The 22,833-nt window shown below is 38.8% G+C and overlaps 3 protein-coding genes across 6 annotated transcripts; 2 read left to right on the top strand and 1 right to left on the bottom strand.

Annotated features, from left to right (window-relative positions):
* Positions 1 to 218: 218 nt before the first annotated feature.
* On the top strand, positions 219 to 21,654 carry LOC127796660 (protein ROOT PRIMORDIUM DEFECTIVE 1). Of its 4 annotated transcripts, XM_052328919.1 has the most exons (5): positions 219 to 1,726; positions 2,941 to 3,108; positions 19,807 to 19,881; positions 21,243 to 21,269; positions 21,608 to 21,654. In XM_052328919.1, the coding sequence occupies exon 1, from the start codon at positions 234 to 236 to the stop codon at positions 1,458 to 1,460; it is 1,227 nt and encodes a 408-aa protein (XP_052184879.1). In that variant the 5' UTR covers positions 219 to 233; the 3' UTR covers positions 1,461 to 1,726; positions 2,941 to 3,108; positions 19,807 to 19,881; positions 21,243 to 21,269; positions 21,608 to 21,654. The 4 variants fall into 4 exon arrangements, with proteins under 4 accessions (XP_052184879.1, XP_052184878.1, XP_052184880.1 ...); XM_052328918.1 differs by lacking the exons at positions 19,807 to 19,881; positions 21,243 to 21,269; positions 21,608 to 21,654 and adding an exon at positions 14,254 to 14,480; XM_052328920.1 differs by lacking the exons at positions 19,807 to 19,881; positions 21,243 to 21,269; positions 21,608 to 21,654 and adding an exon at positions 11,960 to 14,239.
* Positions 14,915 to 16,265, bottom strand: LOC127796661 (probable glutathione S-transferase). The gene is made up of 2 exons (XM_052328921.1): positions 15,888 to 16,265; positions 14,915 to 15,388 (listed from the first exon to the last, which is right to left on the bottom strand). Exons 1-2 carry the CDS (start codon positions 16,194 to 16,196, stop codon positions 15,020 to 15,022), a joined length of 678 nt encoding a protein of 225 aa, XP_052184881.1. The 5' UTR covers positions 16,197 to 16,265; the 3' UTR covers positions 14,915 to 15,019.
* Positions 17,444 to 21,961, top strand: LOC127796662 (glutaredoxin-C5, chloroplastic-like). The gene is made up of 5 exons (XM_052328922.1): positions 17,444 to 17,809; positions 17,923 to 17,996; positions 19,807 to 19,881; positions 21,243 to 21,269; positions 21,608 to 21,961. Exons 1-5 carry the CDS (start codon positions 17,535 to 17,537, stop codon positions 21,688 to 21,690), a joined length of 534 nt encoding a protein of 177 aa, XP_052184882.1. The 5' UTR covers positions 17,444 to 17,534; the 3' UTR covers positions 21,691 to 21,961.
* Positions 21,962 to 22,833: the final 872 nt, after the last annotated feature.

The following is a 22,833-nucleotide window of genomic DNA, read 5'->3' as shown; positions in this document are numbered from 1 at the left end:
TTTAAAACTCAAAATTAGAAAATTTAAAAACAAAGAGGTGATTATAAAACTTTTGCAAAATTCAATTATGGCATGCATAAAGTAATTATATTGAATTATTTAAAACGTGATCAGAGGAGGTAAAATATTTATTAAAGTATTAAGGTATTAAGTGTTATTTTCTAAAAAAGGTCATAGCTGGAGCCTGGAGGGAAACTGACCGTTAAGAGTTCACCCTACCTGAATGTGCATCAATGGCGACCCACTTCGTCAAGAAAGTCGCCGCCAAATTGCCCACGAAAGCTCCTCCAATAGCCGCCGCCGCCGCCGCCGCCGCCTTCCGTTCCAAAACAACCTCGTCTCAGTACGTAGCCTCCAGAGCCAGAGACCCCACTTTCGAGAAGCTCATGGACAAGTACAAGAACCTCCTCAAAGTGGTTGCCGTTCAAGACCTCATCCTCGCTAGCCCCGCCAACCCACCCTCCGTGTCTCTCGACTTCCTCCGCCGCCTCTCCCAGAAGCTCCACCTCAACCGGGGTGCCCCCGCGTTTCTCCGCCGCTACCCCCACATCTTCGACGTCTTCTACCACCCGTCGAAGTCCCAGCCCTTCTGCAGATTAACGCCTGCCGCCGCCGATATTTCCCAGGAGGAAGCCGCCGCCATCGCCGCCTCGTCGCGGGCGACCATTGACCGGCTCGTGCGGATTCTTTCCATGTCGGCATCCAAATCGATCCCTCTCCGAGCGATCTTCAAGGTCTGGAGAGAGCTCGGGCTTCCCGACAACTTCGAGGATTCGGTAATTTCCCAAAACCCTAATCTCTTTGAGCTCCGCGAAGGAAACGAAACCAATACTCATATACTGAAACTCGTTGGTGAAATTCCTAGCAGTAATTTGTTAACTGCGGTCGAGAATTGGAGAGTCATGGAGTGTTGTAGAGAAGATTCCGAGGTCGATGGGTCTGAAATTAGGTTTAGTTTCAAGCATGGGTATCCTCCGGGAATGAGGCTGAGCAAGAATTTTAGGGCAAAAGTGAAGGAATGGCAGAGATTTCCGTACATTGGTCCGTACGAGGAGGCGGGGAAGAAGAATTCGTCGAAGAGTGGAAGAATGGGGTTGGAGAAACGCGCCGTGGGAATAGTTCATGAATTCTTGAGTTTGACAGTGGAGAAGATGGTGGAGGTGGAGAAGATCAGCCATTTCAGGAGTTGGTTTGGGATTGATTTGAACATAAGGGATTTGTTCTTGGATCATCCTGGGATCTTTTACTTGTCCACGAAGGGGAAGAGGCACACTGTATTCCTGAGAGAAGCTTATGAGAAAGGGTGCTTGATCAAGCCCAATCCTGTGTACAACACGAGGAGGAAGCTTCTTGATCTTGTTGTTCTAGGACGCCGTGGCTTGTTCAACTGTGATTTGAAATTGAGGGATGCGGGTAGCAACCAGGAGCAGGGACGGAAAGAGGAGGATAGAGAAGGATGAAAGGCTTCTTATGACGGGCTTGTTGATCTTTTATTGTTCAGAATAGGGCTTTCCAAACAACTGGCCCCAATCCCAGATGAAGGAGAGAGGTTGCTTAAGTACCTGAGTGGTAGCCTAAAACTTATTGGATGAAACCACATGAATTTTACATAGTGAGATTATTGCTTGATATGTTATGGTATTAAGGCAGTCCAAAATACTATTACATGGTTTTAAGCTGTTTGTCCCGGCCCAGATTTTTGGAGGTTCACTGGCATACAGAAAATGTAAGTACACTTTTTATGATTTGTTTATGATGGCCTACTCGTGGAGTGATGCAGTAAAGATGAGAGTTTTTGAATTTTTCACTTCAAAATTTAATTTATCTCGTTTATGAAATTAGGGGGTGTTTGAATTTAAATAAATTTTGTGATGGGATTATTTTGAAATTTTATAGTTCCTTTAGAAGTTTAGCCTATAAATAATAGAGTTTAGTTCATCTTGGTTTCTTGAATCCTTTTCTGAATCAAGATGTCAAGCTGCAGTTCATAATGGGTAAGGTAGTAGAGAAATGGTAGTCCTCTGACAAATAAATGTACAGTAATGTGTCAGAGCAGCGTGCATGCAAGTGTTGAAGGTGAGTGACATGATAGACATTTATAGAGTTCGATTATAGATTATGCAACTTCACCTTTTAGTACAATTGTTCCTATCTCTTGTTGTAAGTAGATTTTTTGGTCTGTTTCTTTATGGATTCCTTCTTAGGGAGCATGCCGTCTCACTTACCAAGTCTATTCTACTTTTTTGTTCATGATGATCTCTTTTTATAGCTGGGTTTTTATCTCATTGTGTACAGCGTTTGGCTTTTCTCAGTTCTCTTATATATTTTTACTTATAAAAAAAAGAAAAATAAATGATGTTTACTTACTGCTGCACTACACACGGTAAATTTACAAGCCTTCCTGATAAATGATGCTACCTTTCACAGAAGTTAATATTGTCTAATATGGATCGTGCTATATATTAAATCTCCCTCTTGAGCTAAGCTATTTCCTTTGCTTAAAAGTTTTGTCATGATCTCAAGAGATGGGAAGAGAGAAAATATCATTTTACCGACAGGGTTTTATTCATTTTCTCTACTTTTGTAGGGCTCACAGAACATCTTGTGATGAGGTATCGTATTGATATATAAAACTGTAATGCAAAGTGGCTTTAGATGCTCTCCTTCATGGCCTATTCTACATAGAAAATATCATTCAGAAACTATTGCTTACACTGCTGAAGTTTGTGACTTTCTACTCTGTTGGTTGAGGGTCTGGCATGTGCCTTTGTAATCATCACTTAACTTTGTTCATATGCAGTTTTTCTGTTTCTCTTAAATATTTTCCATAAAAATGGTGTAATTTTAGGAGATGTTTGTTGGTAGGCATCTGTTCCGTGGGTGGCAGTTAATGGTTTCTTCGCTTATCTTTTCTCTCTGCTTTTTCCTTCTCATTTTCAGGGAGAACATTTCATTAACCTAATAAATATCTGCCACACCGTTTCACAAAGGTCGAAGATTGATTATGCTTTTCAGGAGTTTCCTTTTATTTGGATATTCAAGAAAATGATTGCTGAAGTTTTTATGCTTTATCTTTGACCGGGGCAAATCATATTGGCAGTTGTACAGGTACTTTGTTAAGCCCCCCCTTATTTTTCTTTTTTATTGTTTAATATATTTGTGACCCTTTAATGCATCCAAATCTGGGTAAATAACATGGTTGAGCTCTCAATTTTTTGCTTTGTAACAAAATACTCAACTATTAAACTTTTAATCTTGTTCCAATTTAGTCCCTCTCTAAAAATTCTGTCAGGCTGTAAAAAAATTATTACATTGTAGATATATAAAATAAAGAAAAATAAAAAATAAAAGAAAGAAGCCGTGGTTTTTGATAGCTATCACTTAACATGTTGAAAATTCTGTAAAAATATATGCATTCACATAATTTCACATATATATGAAATTTGCAGTAAAATTTTGATAAGCGAATAGAGGAATCTCTTTGATTTTGACAAGAATTTTTCAAGAAATTAAAGGTAAAGAAATTAGAAGAAAACCCAAGAAAAAGAGAAAGAACCAAGATGGGTTCTTCCGTTGTTGTGTTCGTAGCAACTGTTACTGATGGTTGCTGCTAGCAATCACTAGCTTTGTATTTTTATTTTTTTTAATTTTATGTATTTGTCACTTTATAATTTTTTGATGAAATTTTTAATGGAGGATTAACTTGTAACAAGATTAGAAGTTTAATGGTTGCTATAAGGACTAACTTGTCACAAAGCATAAAGTTAAAGGACTAATAGTGTTATTTAGCCATCCAAATCTTTGTCAGATTACAAGTCTGACAATAGAATTCTCGAGGAATCGAGAATGAGCATTGGGAGATATTTGGGAGGGAAAGAGAGATCAGAATAGAAAAAGAAATTTAGAGAGAGAATTGGAGGGAAACTCATTTTTAATTTCATTCAACACGATTGGCTTTAGCGCCTGGATCGGTTATTTATACTAATCCGGCAACTTGGGCGCCAAAAACGTTTGGTCTAGAGCCATGTGCGCTTACAACTTGGCTATAGCATGCTGGACCATTCTACTAACTATGCTTACACTGAAATTCAATTTCTAATAGCCTAATTACACATTTATTTATGTCACCAGCTAGCTACCATAACAATCCCCGCCCCTTAAAACATTTCTTGTCCACAAGAAATGTGTAGTAGGCTTGCTGCATTAGGAAATTGATGGAGGAATTATGGCAAGTATTCTTATGTATTATTATCCGAGTGAAGAGAGGACCATTGGACCAGTACTTGAACAAGAGGGACTCCATTTCGGTGGATCACCCTTCTATCTACAATAGCTATGGGTTCAGCATTTTCTTGTACTTCTCCCACCATAGGAGGCAAGGTAGGGGTCGACCTCTGTGTTTCCATAGCCTTCTCGAGGAGGGAAACGTGGAAAACAGGGTGTAACTTAGCATCTTCAGGCAATTGTAGTCAATAAGCCACAACACCAATTTTCTCCAAAATGAGGAAGGGTCCATAGTACTTGGGGTTCAGTTTGGATATAGGTTGTTTGGTCAATGTCTTGAGGTGATGTTGTTTAAGCTTCAAATACACTTCTTCACCCACTGAAAAAATCTGTTCACTCCTTTTTCGGTCCACCAGTTGTTTCATTCTGTTCTTGGCTTTGGCCAATTCTGTTTTAACTATCCTCATCACACCTTGCCTTTGTTGTAAGTAAGCTTCCACTGTTGTGTGTCCCCCCAAGGCTGGTAGTAAGTTTGGTTTATAGCCATTAAGAGCCTCGAAAGGTGTCATCTTTATAGAACTATGGTAGCTCGAGTTGTACCACCATTGTCCTACGACTAGCCACTTGTTCCATCCTCTAGGTTGTAAGAAACTCAAACATCTTAAGTATCTTTCCAAGCACTAATTAACTCATTCTGTTTGCCCATCCGTTTCAAGGTGGTAGCCAGTAGACATTAGGAGCTTGGTGCCTAATATCCTCATGAGTTTTTTCCAAAAGAGACTGGTGAATACCTTGTCTCGGTCCGATACAAGGGACTGTGGAATGTCATGTAGTTTTACTACATTCTCCAAGTAAGCCCTCGTCACTTCTTATGTTGTAAATGGGTGTGACAACCCTATGAAGTGACCAAATTTAGTGAATCGGTCTACTACCACTAAAATGCAATCTTTCCCTTTTGACTAAGAAAGTGTGGGCACATTGCTCAGTGCTCTCTTTAACTGCTCAAAAGCCTGCTCTGCATTGGGGTTCCATTTAAAGCCTTCCTTCTTCAACAACTTAGTTAAAGGCTTGCTAATTGTTCCATAATTTTTCACAAATTTTTGGTAGTACTCGGTAAGCCCTAGGAATCCCCTTAAGGCCTTGATGTTTGCAGGTTTAGGCCATGATACAATTGCCTCTATCTTCTTTGAATCAGTCCCTACTCCAGCCTTTGATATGATGTGACCGAGGTACTCCACTTGTGTTTGTGCAAATGCACACTTTGATCGCTTGATGCATAATTGATTGAATCGTAGGATCTCAAATGTAGCCCTAAGGTGGGTTAGGTGTTGATTGAAGGAGGGGCTATAGATTAAGATATCGTCAAAGAAAACCAACACGAATTTCTAAGGTAAGGTTCAAAAATTTGGTTCATAAGGGCTTGGAATGTAGCAGGGGCATTGGTGAGGCCAAACAACATAACTTTAAATTCAAAATAGCCATGGTGGGTCCTGAATGCAGTCTTTGGAATGTCGTTAGGGTATATCCTAATTTGATGGTACCCTGAACAAAGGTTCAACTTGGTAAATACGATTGCATGCTTAAGTTCATCTAGCAAGTCTTTAATAATGGGGATTGAAAATTTGTCCTTAACGGTGATGGCATTGAGCTATCTATAATCAACACAAAAGTGCCATCTTTCTTTTTAACCAATAGAACAAGGGAAGCAAAGAGACTGTGGCTGGGGTGGATAATAGATTGGTTTAGCATATCCTTGACCATTTTTTTGATTTCAAATTTAAGTTTGGGTGGATACCAGTATGACCTAATATTTACTAGTCCAACATTAGGTAACAGGGGTATGGTATGGTCTAGTGGTCTTTTGGGAGGCAAGGTCTTAGGTTTTATAAAGAGATCCTTGTATTCAATCAGTAAAGAATCAAGGAGGGTCAATTCATCTACCTACCATGTGTGATTGGGGTATCCCTTGCCTGATTCTTCTTCCTGCTGTTCAGTGGCTTGAATTGAAAATAATTAAGCCACTTGTGCCATTTTCTTCTTGAATAATTACTGCAGCTTCTTTCCCTTCATCAGTTTGCAAGTCCCCACTTCCACATTTCCTTGTAGCACCACCATTCTTTGCTCCTTTTCGAGTGTAACTTCCATATTGTTGAAATCGAAACTGATAGGACTTACCTCACACATCCAATCTACTCCCAACACAATATGACATCCCTCCAATTTGAGCAATCTTAGATCAGCTCGGAATTCCTCCTCTTACGTCTCCCAGCAAAATCCTAAGCAAGCTGATTTACTAATTACTTTGTCCCCGTTGGCTACAGTCACTGACAGTGGTAGGGTATTAGCCGTTGGGTATTTCATCTTCCTGGCAGTCATCTCATTAATGAAACTATGGTGCTCCCACTATCTATCAAGACCATGAGATAGTTGTCCTGTGTCTTCCTTTCGACCTTAATAATCTTACTATTGGATACCCCTTTGATAGCATGCAACGATATGGCTCCATCGTCTTCCTCCTCCTCTTCTCCTACAGCTTCCATTTCTTCCTCTTCTGCCTCATTTCCTCCTTCCAATAATAGTAGTTGCTTCCTACATTGGTGCCCCGACGTGTATTTCTCCCCACACTTAAAACATAGTCCAATGACTCTCCTATGTTCTATCAATCTGTCCCTGTTTTGCATATTTTGAGAAGTTAGGGTTAAAGTTGGATACCTATTGTTGGCACCAAATTTGACGAATTCTCTTCCCATAGGTCAGCTCCCGTATGGTATAGCTTCGATTGGTACCCCTTTACTTTGACTCTTTTGTTTCTTCAGTAATGCCTCAAACGTCATCTCCTGCGAGGTAGCCCCCTCTGCTGCTTCTTGTACAATCTTAGGTCGGAGAACTTGTACTACCAATCTCAACTTGTTGGGTTTTTTGCATGGAAGATTAGCTCTAGAAGTTGAAGAGAAGAACTTGTTAGAATGAAGATATTTTTCTGATTGTATTTTTTATTCTAAGTTAGATTAGATAACTTAGTTATTTTTATTATGAGGGGTATGTTGGTCTTTTGTAGAGGCTAAGTTTTAAACCCTTGTAATTGCCGCCTCCCTATAGTTTATAAATAGGAGGCGAGTGCTAGCAGTCGGATATATCATACTAAATCATTCTGATTGTTCTCTAGATGCAAGTGATGCTGTCAAGATAGCGAGAGAGAGAGAGTGAAAGGCTTAGAGATAAAATTAGTCCTTGTATTCTCTTGAGAGTGCAGCAAACTTGTGTGAGGGAGAGTAAGGAAGTTCTTGTATCTTGTTTCAACTGGTTTCTAGTGGATTTATTCTTGGAGAGAAGGCTGGATGTAAGATTGCTTTAAAGCAGTCCAAACCAGGATAAATCTGTGCTTCTTGGATGGTTTGATTGTTCTTGTCTTTCTTTTCCTTTTTGTTTTCAATTGCTGTTAAATATATTCTGTTGTTATCTTGATTTTCAGGTGAGGAGTGTAGAGAGATTGGCAAATCTAAGTCTTGAATCAGTTTTTAAGAGCTCTTAATCCTAAAAGATTGGTATCAGAGCCAAGAATCTTTTCAAGAATTGCCAAGAACCCTAGAAATCTCTAGTTTTAATCCCTGTTATGGCTTCCGCACCTTCTTCCGCTAGGTATGACATAGAGAAATTTGATGGATCAAATGATTTCGGTTTATGGAAAATTAAAATGAGGGCGTTGTTGGGAAATTTGGGATTAGAAGAGGCTTTAGAGGCAGATCAGAAACTGCTCAAGAATGCCTCTGAAGAACAGAAGAAAGATTACAGTGAGCGTAGGAAAGAAATCAACATGAGGGCCTATAATACTCTAATTCTAAGTTTAGGAGATAAAGTTCTTAGGGAAGTTTCAAGGATGGAAACCGCTGAGGCTTTATGGTCTAAATTAGAGAGTTTGTATATGACAAAAACCCTGTCAAATAAGCTGTATCTAAAGGCAAGTTTTTCACATTCAAAATGCAAGAAGGGGAAAAACTGAATAATCACATAGATGAGTTTAATAAAATATGTCTTGATCTAGAGAACATAGATATTAACTATAATGAGGAAGATAAAACCCTTGTATTATTGCATTCTTTGTCAAAAACATATGAAACTTTTGTTGATATATTAAAACATGGTAGGGAAAAGTTATCTCTAGAAGATGTTTTTGGAGCATTAAACTAAGGAGTTACAACAGAAAGTAGAAGGAAAATCTGTTGGAGATGTTCTTACTACTAGAAGTAGGACTGAAAAGAGAGAGTTTAAATCAAAGGGGAAATCAAGAAGCAAGTCTAAAAATGGCAAGAAATAGTTTAAGTGTTATCATTGCCATGAAGAGGGGCATATTAAGAAATTCTGCCCTAAGAGAAAGAAAGACTCTAAGGAGAAATCAAATACTGATATTACATCCTCTATATGCGAGTATGACTATGATAGTGCAGATGCATTAATTGCATCCTGCCTAGAAGATAAGGATTTGTGGGTGTTAGACTCAGGTTGTTCCTTTCACATGACATCCCATAGAGAATGGTTTTTAAACTATCAAGATATTGGCGGTGGAAAGGTGAGGTTAGGGGATAACCATGAGTGTATTATAGAAGGGATAGGAGACATAAAATTAAGAATGCATGATGGATTGGTAAAAATATTAAAATCTGTTAGATATGTTCCAGAATTAAAAAGGAATTTGATATCCCTAGGAGAGTTGGATAGAAGTGGTCATTCCTATAAAGGGCATAGTAGAGTCTTAAGGGTATCAATGGGATCCCTTATCTGCATGAAAGCAGCCCTTCACAATGGTATATATGTGCTGGAAGCAACCACTTTAAGTGGTGAGGTAGCAGTAGGTGAAAATAAAACCTATGATCAAGTAAAATTGTGGCATTATAGGATGGCTCACATCAGTGAGCAGGGACTTAGAGAATTGTCCAAACAAGGCATCCTAGGAGTTGAAAAATTAACAGATTTGGATCAATGTGAAACATGTATTTTTGGTAAGTCTTCTAAAGCTAAATTCCCTGAGAAAGCAAATCACATATCGAAAGCCCCTTTAGAATATATTCATTCTGATTTATGGGGCCCTAGTCAATCCTTAACACATGGTGGGGCAAGGTATTTTTTGTCAATCATAGATGACTTCTCTAGGATGGGTTGGGTATTTACAATAAAATCAAAAGATGGAACTTTTGAAACTTTTAAATCCTGGAAAACCTTAATAGAGAATTAAAAAGGTATGAAAATCAAGATTATTAGAACTGATAATGGTCTTGAGTATTGTAACAAAGAATTTGCCCAAATGTGTAAAGAAAGTGGCATCCTTAGGCATCTAACAGTTCCCGGAAACCCCAAACAAAATGGCCTAGCTGAAAGAATGAATAGGACCCTTTTAGAAAGGGTAAGATGCATGTTAATCCATGCTAGGTTGTCCAAATCTTTTTGGGGAGAGGCTGTTACAACAGCTGCCTATGTAATAAATAGGTCTCCTTCAGCTACAATAGGGTTTAAAACACCCTATGAAATGTGGCATGGTCATAAGCCAAACTTAGCACATCTAAGGGTATTTGGCTGCATTGCTTATACTCATGTTAAGCAAGGAAAATTGGAGCCTAGAGCCAAGAGGTGTCTGTTTATAGGATATCCTAATGGAGTAAAGGGATATAAGCTATGGGCCTTAGAAGGACTGCCAAGGACTTTGGTCAGTAGGGATGTGACTTTCAGTGAGGATTCCTTCTTAAAGGAGGATAAGGTAGATATTCAAAAGGATAGGATAGTAAAAGGAAAAGCTGGTGAGATAGATCAGCGAGTCCAGGATGCTGCCATGCAAAATCCCATGGATCTGGCAGCAGATCAGCACACTGACAGTGCTGAATATCCTATGCATATGGACCAGCATGATGCTGATCCTTATTCTCCTACCTTAGAGAGCTTTCCGCAGAGTAGCAGTGATGATCCCTCTAGTTCTGAGAGGTTCCAGCCTTCTGACAGTGCTGGACACTCAGGATCAGATAGTTCCCCTAGTGTAGGTAGGTATAATGTGGCAAGGGATGGACAAAGGAGGGAGGTTAGACCTCCTATTAGGTATGGATATTCTGATTTAGTCTCATATGCACTGTTAAGAGCAACAGAGTCAGCTGGTGATGAACTTCTTACATATGAAGAGGCTATGAGATCAAAAGATTCCAAGCTATGGTTGGATGCAATGAGATCTGAAATGGATTCTCTAAATAAGAATAATACTTGGGTTTTGGTTGATAGACCCTTAGGTAAAAGGGTAGTAGGCTGTAAGTGGCTCTATAAGATTAAAGAGGGGGCAGGTAAGGGGCAAAAACCTAGGTATAAGGCTAGGTTAGTAGCAAGAGGATTCACCCAAGTGGCTGGGGTGGATTTTAATGAGGTTTTCTCACCAGTAGTGAGACATATCTCGATTAGAATCTTACTTGCTATGACTGCCCATTTAAATTTAAATCTAGAGCAAATGGATGTGACCACCGCATTCCTCCATGATGAGTTAGAAGAGGACATCCTAATGGATCAGCCTAAAGGATTTGAAGTAAGGGGTAAGAAGGAGCAAGTATGCTTGTTAAAGAAGTCCTTATATGGACTTAAGCAATCCCCTAGACAATGGTATCGAAAATTTGATACATTTATGATCAACCAAGGTTTTAAGAGAAGTGCCTTTGATTGTTGTGTATATCTTAAGCATATTTCATCTAAAATTTCTATCTACCTCCTTCTATATGTGGATGACATGCTGATTGCTAGCAAATCAGATGTGGAGATTCATAGATTAAAGCTGAAATTGAATTCAGCCTTTGAGATGAAGGAGCTAGGAGAGGCTAGAAAGATTTTAGGGATTGAAATAGAAAGAAATAGGCAAAAGAGGTTAATCAAGTTATCTCAAAAGGCATACCTAGAGAAATTGATTAAGAGATTTCAAATGCATGATGCAAAGGAGGTAAAGGTTCCTTTTGCACAACATTTTAAGCTATCCCACAACCAATCACCTACTGATAAGGAGAGCATAAGAGAAATGAGCAAGATATCTTACTCTAGTGCGGTAGGTAGTCTCATGTATTGTATGGTGTGTACTAGGCCGGACTTAGCTCATGCTATGAGTGTTGCTAGCAGGTTTATGGCTAATCTGGGTAAGGATCATTGGGCTGCGGTAAAATGGATTTTTAGATACCTCAAAGGATCAATAAACATGACTTTAGTTTATGGTGGAGCTTGTGTTGAAGATGAGCCTAATATACTAGGATTCACTGATGCTGATTACGCAGCAGACTTAGACAGGAGGAGGTCATCTACCGGTTATGTATTTAAGCTATGGAATGCTACCATAAGCTGGAAAACAAATTTGCAATTGGTAGTAGCCCTCTCAACCACTGAGGCTGAGTATATAGCGGTTACAGAAGCTATGAAAGAAAGCTTATGGTTAAGAGGTTTGGTGAGTGAATTCCTAGGTAGAAAGGTTAAGGCAATCTTAAATTGTGATAGCCAAAGCGCTACTCATTTGGCTAAAAATCAAGCTCATCATGAAAGAACTAAATACATTGATATTAGGTATCACTTTATTAGAGAAATCCTTGATAGGAAGGAAATAGATTTAGTAAAGGTAGCAGGAGAAGATAATGCTGCAGACATGTTTACAAAAGCAGTTCCAATGTCAAAATTACATCATTGTTTCAGGCTCTTACATATTTTTTCTTGTGAATGATTAGTTGTTTTGCAGGTCCGAGAAGATTTCAGTTTGGTGGAGCCAGATTCTAGAAGATAATCATGCAAAAATGGTGGAGATTTGTTGGGTTTTTTGCATGGAAGATTAGCTCTAGAAGTTGAAGAGAAGAACCTGTTAGAATGAAGATATTTTTCTGATTGTATTTTTTATTCTAAGTTAGATTAGATAACTTAGTTATTTTTATTATGAGGGGTATGTTGGTCTTTTGTAGAGGCTAAGTTTTAAACCCTTGTAATTGCCGCCTCCCTATAGTCTATAAATAGGAGGCGAGTGCTAGCAGTCGGATAAATCATACTAAATCATTCTGATTGTTCTCTAGATGCAAGTGATGCTGTCAAGATAGCGAGAGAGAGAGTGAAAGGCTTAGAGATAAAATTAGTCCTTGTATTCTCTTGAGAGTGCAACGAACTTGTGTGAGGGAGAGTAAGGAAGTTCTTGTATCTTGTTTCAACTGGTTTCTAGTGGATTTATTCTCGGAGAGAAGGTTGGATGTAGGATTGCTTTAAAGTAGTCCGAACCAGAATAAATCTGTGCTTCTTGGATGGTTTGATTGTTCTTATCTTTCTTTTCCTTTCTGTTTTCAATTGCTGTTAAATATATTCTGTTGTTATCTTGATTTTCAGGTGAGGAGTGTAGAGAGATTGGCAAATATAAGTCTTGAATCAGTTTCTTAGAGCTCCTAATCCTAACACAACTCATCATTTAGTCCTCTTATGAAGCTAAATACGAAATACTCCTCATTCAGGTAAGGATTCTTGTTTAGCATCCTAAACTTAAGCTCCTTGAATTTTGCCTGATAGCATCGTCCCTTTTTGTCTTAGACAGTTGAATTTTTGTACTACGTCCCATCTTCCTCGCTCTCCAAACCTCTCCCTTTCTCACCCTGGACCATCCTTGGAACCATATATCCCCTACATCATGGAGATATGCCACAGCTAAGGCCACCCTCTGATTATCCGCCACACGATGGGTCTCGAATAATTTCTCGCATCGCCTTAACCACCACTGTGGTTTCACCCCTTTGAACACCGGTAGTTCCAATTTAGGTACTGAAAATCCAGTTTGATGCGAGTTGATTGGCACCTTCTGCCTTCTCTCCAGCGCTAATTCTTCCATCGTGGCCGGTTCTCTTTCTGACATCGACAATTCTACATTACGGTGACTACCACCAATTCTCGGTAGAATTGGTTCCGATCGTTCCCTTGGTGGAAAGTTGGGGGAGATCCTCACTTGCGGTTGACCTGCAAACATTCTCATAAACTGTTGCAATTGATCGCGCAATAGATTTCCCTAATCCCTTACTTCTTGCATTTCTTCCCTTGGTTGCATACGCGTATCGCCCCTAAGCCTTTCTATCAATGCGTCTAACTTCCTATCCACCAATAATTCGACCTTCTCTTCCATCAAATCCATTCTGCCTTGCATCTCGGCCACAAACGCCAAAACTTGCTGCAGTTGTGTCTCCATCTGTCACATCCTGGTACTGTCAGCCATTGCTCGATCAATTTTGCAAGAGGGGCAGGATCCTTGCTCTGAAACCAATTTGTCAGATTACAAGTCTAACAATAGAATTCTCGAGGAATCGAGAATGAGAATTGGGAGATATTTGGGAGGAAAAGAGAGATCAGAACAGAAAGGGAAATTTAAAGGGAGAATTGAGAGAGAAACTCATTTCCAATTTCATTCAACACGATTGGCTTTAGTGCCTGGATCAATTATTTATACTGATCCGGCAACTTGGGTGCCAAAAACGGTTGGCCCGAAGCCATGTGCGCTTACAACTTGGCTATAACATGCTGGAACATTCTACCAGCTATGCTTATACTAAAATTTAATTACTAATAGCCTAATTACACATTTATTTATGTCACTAGCTAGCTACCATAACAATCTTATTGAGATTCTAGATCTTGGGATTATTGCCCTTACGCGGTCCCCCTTCGCTCTTGCTCTCGATTTCAGTAGAAGAGGTAAATCGCAGACGAGCCTTTGGCCCTTGCCTAGACCGAGTATCGAACTCGTGACCTATTGGTACTAATCCTAGTATATCATTTGCCTGCCACTCAACCTATGCCTTTGGGGCGAGATTCTAGATCTTGGAATTACCGCCCTTGCGAGATTCTAGATCTTTATCATATGGCAAATGGTTGAAGTGACATCCAAATGTTCCTTTCCATTTGCTGCAGTATTTGGTAGTTCATAAATTCACTTTCTGTCCCTAATAAATTAAATTTATACATTAAGATTTTCACTATTTCTGTTTCTTCTTTCCCTTTTCTTTTTTTTAGCTCACAGATACTGTTAAACGACATTGGGAAGACGAGCTTGAACATTTGGTTTCAGAAGCTAACGCCAGGAAAACAGAGAGCTAGCAACCTTGACCTTCTTATTTAAAACATTAGGTTTCCTTGTAATCCTTGTCTTCATAACAAAGATATGCTATATCTCTGTGTCTGTCAAGTATCAACACTGAAAATTCTTTTTATTGATACTAACTCCTTTCCTATTTTGAGAACTGATACATATGCATTCCGAAAGAAAATTGTATATTGGATTATTGGAAATCAATTGTCAACCCACTGCACATGACCTTGTTTAGCTGCTCTTTTTCTCCTCCAATCTGACAGCAGAAGCAGGCCCAGTGGAGCTAACGTGGCTTACAATCAGACAATTGGGTGTAGCTAAACCATCAATCCTCCGATTGAATGAACTAGCTGTGCTTTTATTTGTTTTATTTTCTTGGCAACATTGAACTTCATCTCTTTATCGCTGTTTGATTTGTTATGTTGCACTTAGACACAACTTTTCTTGGTGAAATTGGATCTTTCTCCAGGAAACAACATTATAAACTGTTTTGCTTTCTCACAGTGTTTAGTCTTAAACTTGCATGCCTAAGGTTGCAGCCACTCTGTGATAAACCATGCTTTTACAAGAAGTGCACAAAAACCCTTCACACACCCAAACTAGTCATATTTCATTATAGAGTGTCTTATTGTCGCGTAAGATGAACTAAAGCCTGCAATTCAATATAAGTTTGCAACCTAGGAATTGGGCTCATGGTGCTGTGGATGCCTTCAGGAGGCTTATTTTGCTCTTACAGTAGTTCACCAGTCCATCGTGATCAGGGAGGTCGTGCTTGATGGCAGCAACTTCCCTAAAGTTCTGGACCCAAGTATGCAGGCGAGGGAAGCTATTGGCTTGCAGCAGTTCTACACCAACTGCTTCTTCAATGGCAGCAAGGCCGCTGGGTATCCATCCCAAGGTGATGTCAGCCAGCCCGACTGTTTCATCGCCACCAAAAAATTTCTTCTGCCCAAGGCCCTGCTCTTCCAGGATCTTCAACACTTCTTTAGCTTCCTCTATTGCCTTCTCTTGTTCTTCTCCTCCTCCGGCAGTTGCAAACAACTTGAAAAACGTTAGGATCTGTGGCACCATAAACACTTGGTTAGGGACGGGGCGGGGAAATGTTCCTTTTGTGTAGGATGAGTTAGCGACTTGACACATTTGAACTCTAGTGAAAGAGCAAGTGATTATCATCTCCTGCTAGTCTGCTACCAAGCCAACGGTTTGAGTGATAAACTTTTGGGTTTCGCAGGGTTATTTGGGGTATGTTGACCTTGTGAGTGAAAACGGAATTAACCATCGAACCATTACAACAACAGGAAAGATATCAAGTCTTTATCCAATTGTACGAGGTTGGCTTGGTAGCAGACTAGATTAGAATGAAATGAACCAACCCCTTGTGCATACAAACTTGATCTCGTCTTTATCTAATTATTATATGGGGAAAGGAAACGTTCCAACAAACGGGTCTTGATCTTCTATTTACATCTTTGGCTAGATTAGAATCAAAACCCACTGAATCATTAGTAGAATCGAAATAAACCAACCCCTTGATTGGGGAACATCGACATGAACTGACCTTGTCCTCTCCAAACTTGGTCCAGAAACGAGCCATGGCCCTCTGGTAGGGGTCGTGAGGGAGAAGTGGATTCTGTGGCCACGTCTCTTCGATGTACTCCAGAATGACAATGGACTCCGCAATGGGTTTTCCGCCATGAACGAGCACCGGCACCTTCTTGTGAACCGGGTTGGACTGCAACAGCATGTCGCTCTTGTTGGACAGATCCTCTTCTGCGTACTCATACTCCACACCCTTCAGATTCAAAGCCCATTTGATTCTGTGGACGTACGGACTACGCCAGGCTCCCAGCAGCTTCACTTCTCCCATATTGTTTGGTTAAAGCCTAACAATAATAGTTCATCTCTCTCTTATCCGCACAAACAAATACAGGTGTGCTTGCTGTGACCACAGATTTTGGGACGGCTCTGTTCACTACTACCATTCCTCGTTTTGAATATTGTGTGTGTTTGATTACAAGCATAGGTTGTATCGAAGGAAAATATTTTTTAGATTATTAAATTATTTAAAATTAAATTTTTAAAAAAAATATTAATTGAAGGTATTTGATTGACTTCATTTTTTTACTTAAAAATTATTATATTTTTTCAACTTTTGATATTTGATTGTCATTATGTTTTATGAAAATAATCACATACACACGTAGATAATTAATAATTAAATACATAAATTAATAATTAATTATATAAAATAATTAAATATATACATATTTAAAGAATAAATCAAATATACACACATAAATATACATACATCTAGTTTAATAAGTTCAATGATGGTTGTAGTTGCCACCTAGTCATAGTCATCGTCGCCGTTTAGCCATAATTGTCGTCAATGGCTATTGTTGTCGTCGCTATTCAACCATTGCCATCACTGTCGTCGCTGTCATGGTTGTCAATGTCCACGCCATCATTGTTGCCTATGTTCTACTCATTGATGGCCATCGTTGCAAGTCGCCGTCAGTCACTACTCGTCGATGAGAAAATCAATTCCAACAAAAGTGAAAAAATAATTTCACGCGATCATAAATAAGAAAATATTTTTTGTGAAAAATTTAATCAATTAAATATCTCAAAAGCTGAATTTTTCACCAAAAAGATGACCAATCAAACGTACTTACTTCATAGCCGCCAAATTACACAAATCACCCTCGACAGATACCCAAATTATTTATGAACTGTAATGGGATCATCGCTGCATTACTTAGCCAGCCAGCCATGCTCTCTTAACAGAGAACTTACAAATATGATTGTCGTGGTTCAGCTGTGTTCATCAGCGAATTAAATGACCATTTAGAAGACTGTTTCTTTGTGGGTTTTCAAGTTAAGACTGTAGTCTTGCGGATTTAACAGTTGCAAATGCTTTTGCCAAATTTTTAAGGTATTTTTCTATAACCATGTAAATTCATGCAAAGATAATGGCACATAATTTTTTTAGTCTTTTTTAATAAAGAAGTATCACATGATTGATTATGTCATCAATCATGATGATTGATTTTTAGTATTATTGTAACGATGATGATGATGGATGTATTTGGAGGAGGAGGCAAGCGGAGTAGAGAACCAAACTAAGTGAGAAAAGGGGCCTGGGGCCATGCGATAATAAACCGTAGAGTCGAGAGACAAAGAAGAGGTGAGCTTCAACTCGTCAATGGCAGCCACTTCGCTGCTTTGTTTCAGCTCTCTTTCCCCCTACAGTTGCCCTACTTCTGGCGCTCACTGGATTTCTCCCATTCTCCCCAGCCATTCCATTCTCTCCGTCCAAAGCCACGGCAGATTCGGTTCCGCAACCAACAGAATCCCAAGAAAAACGGGACCCGTCAAAGTTCGATCCATGGCCGCTTCTTTCGGATCCCGATTGGAGGAGAGCGTGAAGAAGACCGTCAACGAGCACCTAGTTGTCGTCTACTCCAAAACGTGGTGTTCGTGAGTACCCCACCTCCTCAATCTTCCTTCTCCCGCGATCTTTATTGGGTTTGCCGATAGTTGTAGCCGTTTCTGGGGAATTCTTTGGCCAATTGTATGCGTTTGTTCTGAAGGTATTCTGAGGAGGTGAAGTCGTTGTTCAAAAGGCTCGGCGTGCAGCCACTTGTTATTGAATTGGACCAACTTGGTGCGTTTTCCCCGTCCTCTTTAAACGTGTATATTAGCATCATTCTCTATGTTTCATTTTGTTTTCCAATGCGTTCTACGGCACCGTAATTGATATTTCCGTGTACATACTCATAGACGTTTTTAATCTGAACGAATTTGGTCATGTGACTTGAAATCTACGATTGCTCTAAAATTGAGTAATTGCTAATTTGATTTGTTATGGCTATGGGAAGATCAACCCCAGAGTGTAGGCTGCATCTTGTTGTAGGCATTATGGTTCAATAGAACTCTATTGTGATGGCCTTAGTGTTGGAATGTGCAATACGGAGATTTATCAAGATCAGCTTACGCCTGGTGTAATTTTTTTTTCTATCCCCTTGTACTGTTTTCCCCTAAATTTACCAAAATTCTACTAAATCACAATCTTCTTGTGTCCATCAGGCATACCAATTAAGTTAATGAGAGGTTGAATGATCTTGTACATTGAAATGATTTTCTTTGAGTTACTCTAAGAAAATGTGAACATATAGACAAGATACAGCCTCCTAAAGTTTTGCACACTCGATTGTAGATATGATGTTATTGCTTTGCAGTTTTTTCAATAATAGGGGTGCAAGAAGAAGACATTATTAGTGCACAAGCTGATCCCATAATTGTACATATTGGCATATAGGCACACGTTTACTTTGTCATTATTATATTCACGGGGACACTTTTGTTGGCTGAGATACTCTAGGCCTCAAGTCCTCAATCCATTCTTAGATAATGCTGGGAAATTTTATAATCCCCTGCCTTACGAGTAGGCCAAATTGCCATTTATGTGGTTACACTTGTCTGTATCAAGTGAACCTCAGAAATGCCGTGCTTGTAAGCTTATTGATGACTTAAGCATGTGTCTATTTATATATATGAATCTAGCCAAAAATGTAAATGCACTGTCCATGAAGTATTTATGATGCCTTTAAGTATGTTGGCCTACTTGTAGAGTGATGCAGTTAAGATAAGGGTTTTTAAATTTTGTACTTTTTATTATCTTGTTTATGAGATTAAGATTTTGGTAGGATTATTTTAAAAGAGTTTTAGTTGTTTTAGGATTTTCGGCCTATGAGAGCAAGCTTTGGTAGCAATGATAAGTTTGTGCCTTTGTGATTGAAAAATCATGGGTTTGAGTTTGTGGAAACAGCCTCTTTGTAGAAAAGAAAAAGGACAGTTCTGCACAAATACGACCCTCCCCTGATCCTTTGAAAGCAGGAAGGCTCATGCATGGGGGATGCCCTTCAGGATTTCCAGCCTATATGTAGGGATTTTTTATTCAATTTAAAAAGATGATAAGAGTGACAAGTTTGAGTAAAATTGAGTATCTTTGAACAATGACTTGAGCTGTGAGCAATAGAAGTTACCTACCGCAAGCACGGGTAGTGATGATTTTGTGAAAAATCAAAATCCTTCTTGCTAAAATGGTAACCAGTTTTTGTTTTTTGGTTTCATTAGTTCTTAGGTACCTTATCTGAAACAAGCTATCAGCAATTTATGCCTTGACCATTTGGTTAGCTTATTGATCTGTCAGTTTATTGATCAATTCTCCATATACAATTTATTTTGGAAATATAGCTGTTTCAACCAGTGAAAATATGTTCATTCTTTTGTTTAACACATCCTTCAATGTAACTAGGCTCTTGTATCTATGAATCTATCAAAAACTTTGGGCATGTAAGCTCTTTGTGATTTGATGGAGATGAATTAAAGGCATTGATTTTGCTACTGTAATGCAATACATCAATTTAATCCATACTTTTTGCTTATGCTCGACAGTTTCTTCTCATTTTCAGGTCCTCAAGGGCCACAATTGCAGAAGGTGCTACAAAGGCTAACTGGACAGCACACTGTCCCAAATGTTTTTATTGGTAAGTTCTTTTGCAATGCTGAATATTTAGCAGCATATCTAGGATGTTCTTTTTTTTTAGGGATACTGAATTAGTTCATCTTTGTTTCTTGAATGCTTTTCCAAATCAAGATGTCAAGTTGCAGTTCCTAATGGGTAAGATGGTAGAGAAATGGTAGTCCTCTGAGAAATAAATGTACAATACTAGACATTTATTAGGTCTGATTATTTATTATCATATGTTATGCTAATTCATCTTCTATTAAAATTGTTCCTATTAGGCAATATACTATATTTTTCCTTCCAAATTTAATTGTTACTTGGAGAGTATTCCTCCTTACTTCCTGGGACTGGTTTGCCTTCACACACAAACACACACACACACACACACACACACACACACACACGTACATGGCCTCTAATTGTATGTAGATTTTTTTATCTCTTTCTGTACAGGGTTCCTATTTAGGGAGCATTCCTTCTTACTTGCTAAGTCTTTTTTACTTTTTTGTTGATGATGTCTTGTTATAGATGGGTTTTGATCTCAATGTGTATTGGGTTTGTCTCTTTGCAGTTCTCTTATATGCTTTTATTTATAAAAAAAAAAAAAAAAAGAAATGAAGTTGATTTAGATTTACTGCTGCATGACCCACAGCAAATTTTTGAGCCTGCCTGATAAATGATGCTACCATTCACAGAACTTAATATGGTTTAATATGGTCATGCTGTATATTAAAGCTTCCTCTTTTGATTACTTCTTCACTTGAGCCAAATTATCTTTCTACACTTAAAAGTTTCATCACGATCTAAAGAGATGGGAAGAGAGAACAGATTATTTTACCAATAAGGTTTTCTTCATTTTCTCAACTTTTGTAGGGCTCATAGAACATCTGGTGATGAGGTACTGATGTATAAAACTGTGATGCAAAATGGTTTTAGTGGTTCTCCTTGATGGCCTATTCTATGTACAAAATATCATTCAGAAAACTATTGCTTACACTGCTACAGTTTATGTGAATTTCTACTCTGTTGGTCTATAGGCTGGCATGTGTCTCTAATCATTACTTTACATAGTTGATTTGCATTAGAATCATTATTTTTTCTGTTTCCCTAAATATTTTCCATAAAATTAGTGTAATTTCTAGGAGATGTTTGTGTTAGTCATCTGCTCCAGTGGGTTGCAGTTAATGGTTTCTTTAGTTGCTTATCTTTTCTCTCTGCTTTCTCTTTCCCATTTTCGGAGAGCATGTCTCAGCCTTTGTCCTAAGAAATATCCGCTACACATTAAATTTTCCAAGGTCAATTATGTTTTTAGAAGGAGGTTCCTTTTGCTTGGATATTCAAGAAAATGATTGCTGAAGTATTTGTCTTTTTCTGGACCAGGGGGAAATCATATTGGTGGTTGTACAGGTACTCAGTTCAGCTTTTCTTTTATTATTTAATATATCTGTGTTCATCCAAATGTTATTGGGGTTGTGGATCTTAATCATATGGTAAATAGTTGAAGTGATCCCCATATATTTGCTTCTATTTGCATCAGTAGTCGGTAGTTCATAGTCACTTCTAGAGTATCCAGCTGCTAATGAATTTACAAATTATAAGATTTGAAGTGATCCCCATATATTTGCTTCTATTTGCATCAGTAGTCGGTAGTTCATAGTCACTTCTAGAGTATCCAGCCGCTAATGAATTTATAAATTATAAGATTTTCACTCTCCTTGTCTTCTTTCCTTTTTTCTTGCTTGTAGATACTGTTAAACTACATCGGAAAGGCGAGCTTGAACATCTGCTTTCAGAAGCTAACACCAGGAAAACAGAGAAACAACCTTGACCACCTTATCCTTTGAAACATTGGCTTTCCTTGTTACCCTTGTCTTGATGACAAGATATGCTTATCTCCATCTCTATGAATTATCAACAATGAAAATCTGCTTTATTTATACCAACTCCTTTTCAAGTTCCAGAACTAATAGTCATGCATTCCAGAACAAAATTGTATAATGGATTCTTGAAAATGAATTGGCAATGCACTATACACGACCTTATTTAGTTTCTTATTTTCTCCTCCAATCTGACAGCCGAAGCTTTTCGTGTGGAGCTAACATGGAGTACAATCACACAATTAGGTGTAGGTAAACCATCAATCCTCTGATTGAATGAACAAGCTCTCCTTTTATTTGTTTCAATTTCTTGGCAATATTGAACTTCAATTTTTCTTTATTGCTGTTTGATTTTGTGTATTGCACTTAGATGAAACTTTTCTTGGTTACATTGAATCTTCTTACTGGAAACAACATTATATACTGTTTAGCTTCATCACAGTGTTTAGTCTTTAACTTGTATGTCTATGGTTGCAGCCTCTCTGATAAACCAAGTTTTAGCAACAAGTGCACAAAAACACACACACTCAAACCAGTCATATTTCATTATAGAGTGCCTTATTGTCATATAAGATGCTTTCCTAAACCTGCAATGCAATTGCAACCCAGGAACTGGGTTCATGGTACTTTTGCCCTTGAAAGGCTCATGTTGCTCTTACAGTAGGTCACCAGTTCATGATGATCAGGGAGATCGCATTTAATGCCATCAACCTCCTTGAAATTCTCGCAATTTGCGTACATATAGAGATTAGAGATGCAGGTGTGTATGGTGTGACAGATTTTGGAGAGGCAAAGGAGTGAGTTTATGTCTGTGTGGACGATTCCTTGTTTTGAAGAATTCTTAACCACGTACTGGCAGAGCAGAATTGTACTAAAGATTGGGTCGATTAGACATGTAAAACTTGTCGGGCCTGCCAGCTGCCAGCCCTGGTTCCTCCCTTATTGTGGGGTTGCCCTGCCCATCAGGGTCTCAGCCGTTTCCATGGGCGGCCCTTGGTCCACTTGGCCTGCCAGCTAGCCTAGCACGGCCTATAGGGCAAATCTTGTGTGGAACCCCTTTTGTCTCAAGCCCCAACACCACACGACCCACACAA

This window comes from Diospyros lotus, chromosome 3 (assembly GCF_014633365.1).
Source record: "Diospyros lotus cultivar Yz01 chromosome 3, ASM1463336v1, whole genome shotgun sequence".
NCBI classification, from domain to species: Eukaryota; Viridiplantae; Streptophyta; class Magnoliopsida; order Ericales; family Ebenaceae; genus Diospyros; species Diospyros lotus.
The sequence above is the reverse complement of the archived record's forward strand: the minus strand, read 5'-3'. Positions and strand labels throughout refer to the sequence as shown.

Bases quoted from the DNA above. Each gene is read 5' to 3' on its own strand.
- LOC127796660 (XM_052328919.1), top strand. From the start codon at position 234: ATGGCGACCCACTTCGTCAAGAAAGTCGCCGCCAAATTGCCCACGAAA.
- LOC127796661 (XM_052328921.1), bottom strand. From the start codon at position 16,196: ATGGGAGAAGTGAAGCTGCTGGGAGCCTGGCGTAGTCCGTACGTCCAC. The intron at 15,389-15,887 runs GTCAGTTCATGT...ATGGTGCCACAG, and splicing joins CCAAGTTTGGAGAGGACAAG to ATCCTAACGTTTTTCAAGTT.
- LOC127796662 (XM_052328922.1), top strand. From the start codon at position 17,535: ATGGCAGCCACTTCGCTGCTTTGTTTCAGCTCTCTTTCCCCCTACAGT. The intron at 17,810-17,922 runs GTGAGTACCCCA...TTTGTTCTGAAG, and splicing joins TACTCCAAAACGTGGTGTTC to GTATTCTGAGGAGGTGAAGT. The intron at 17,997-19,806 runs GTGCGTTTTCCC...TCTCATTTTCAG, and splicing joins TATTGAATTGGACCAACTTG to GTCCTCAAGGGCCACAATTG.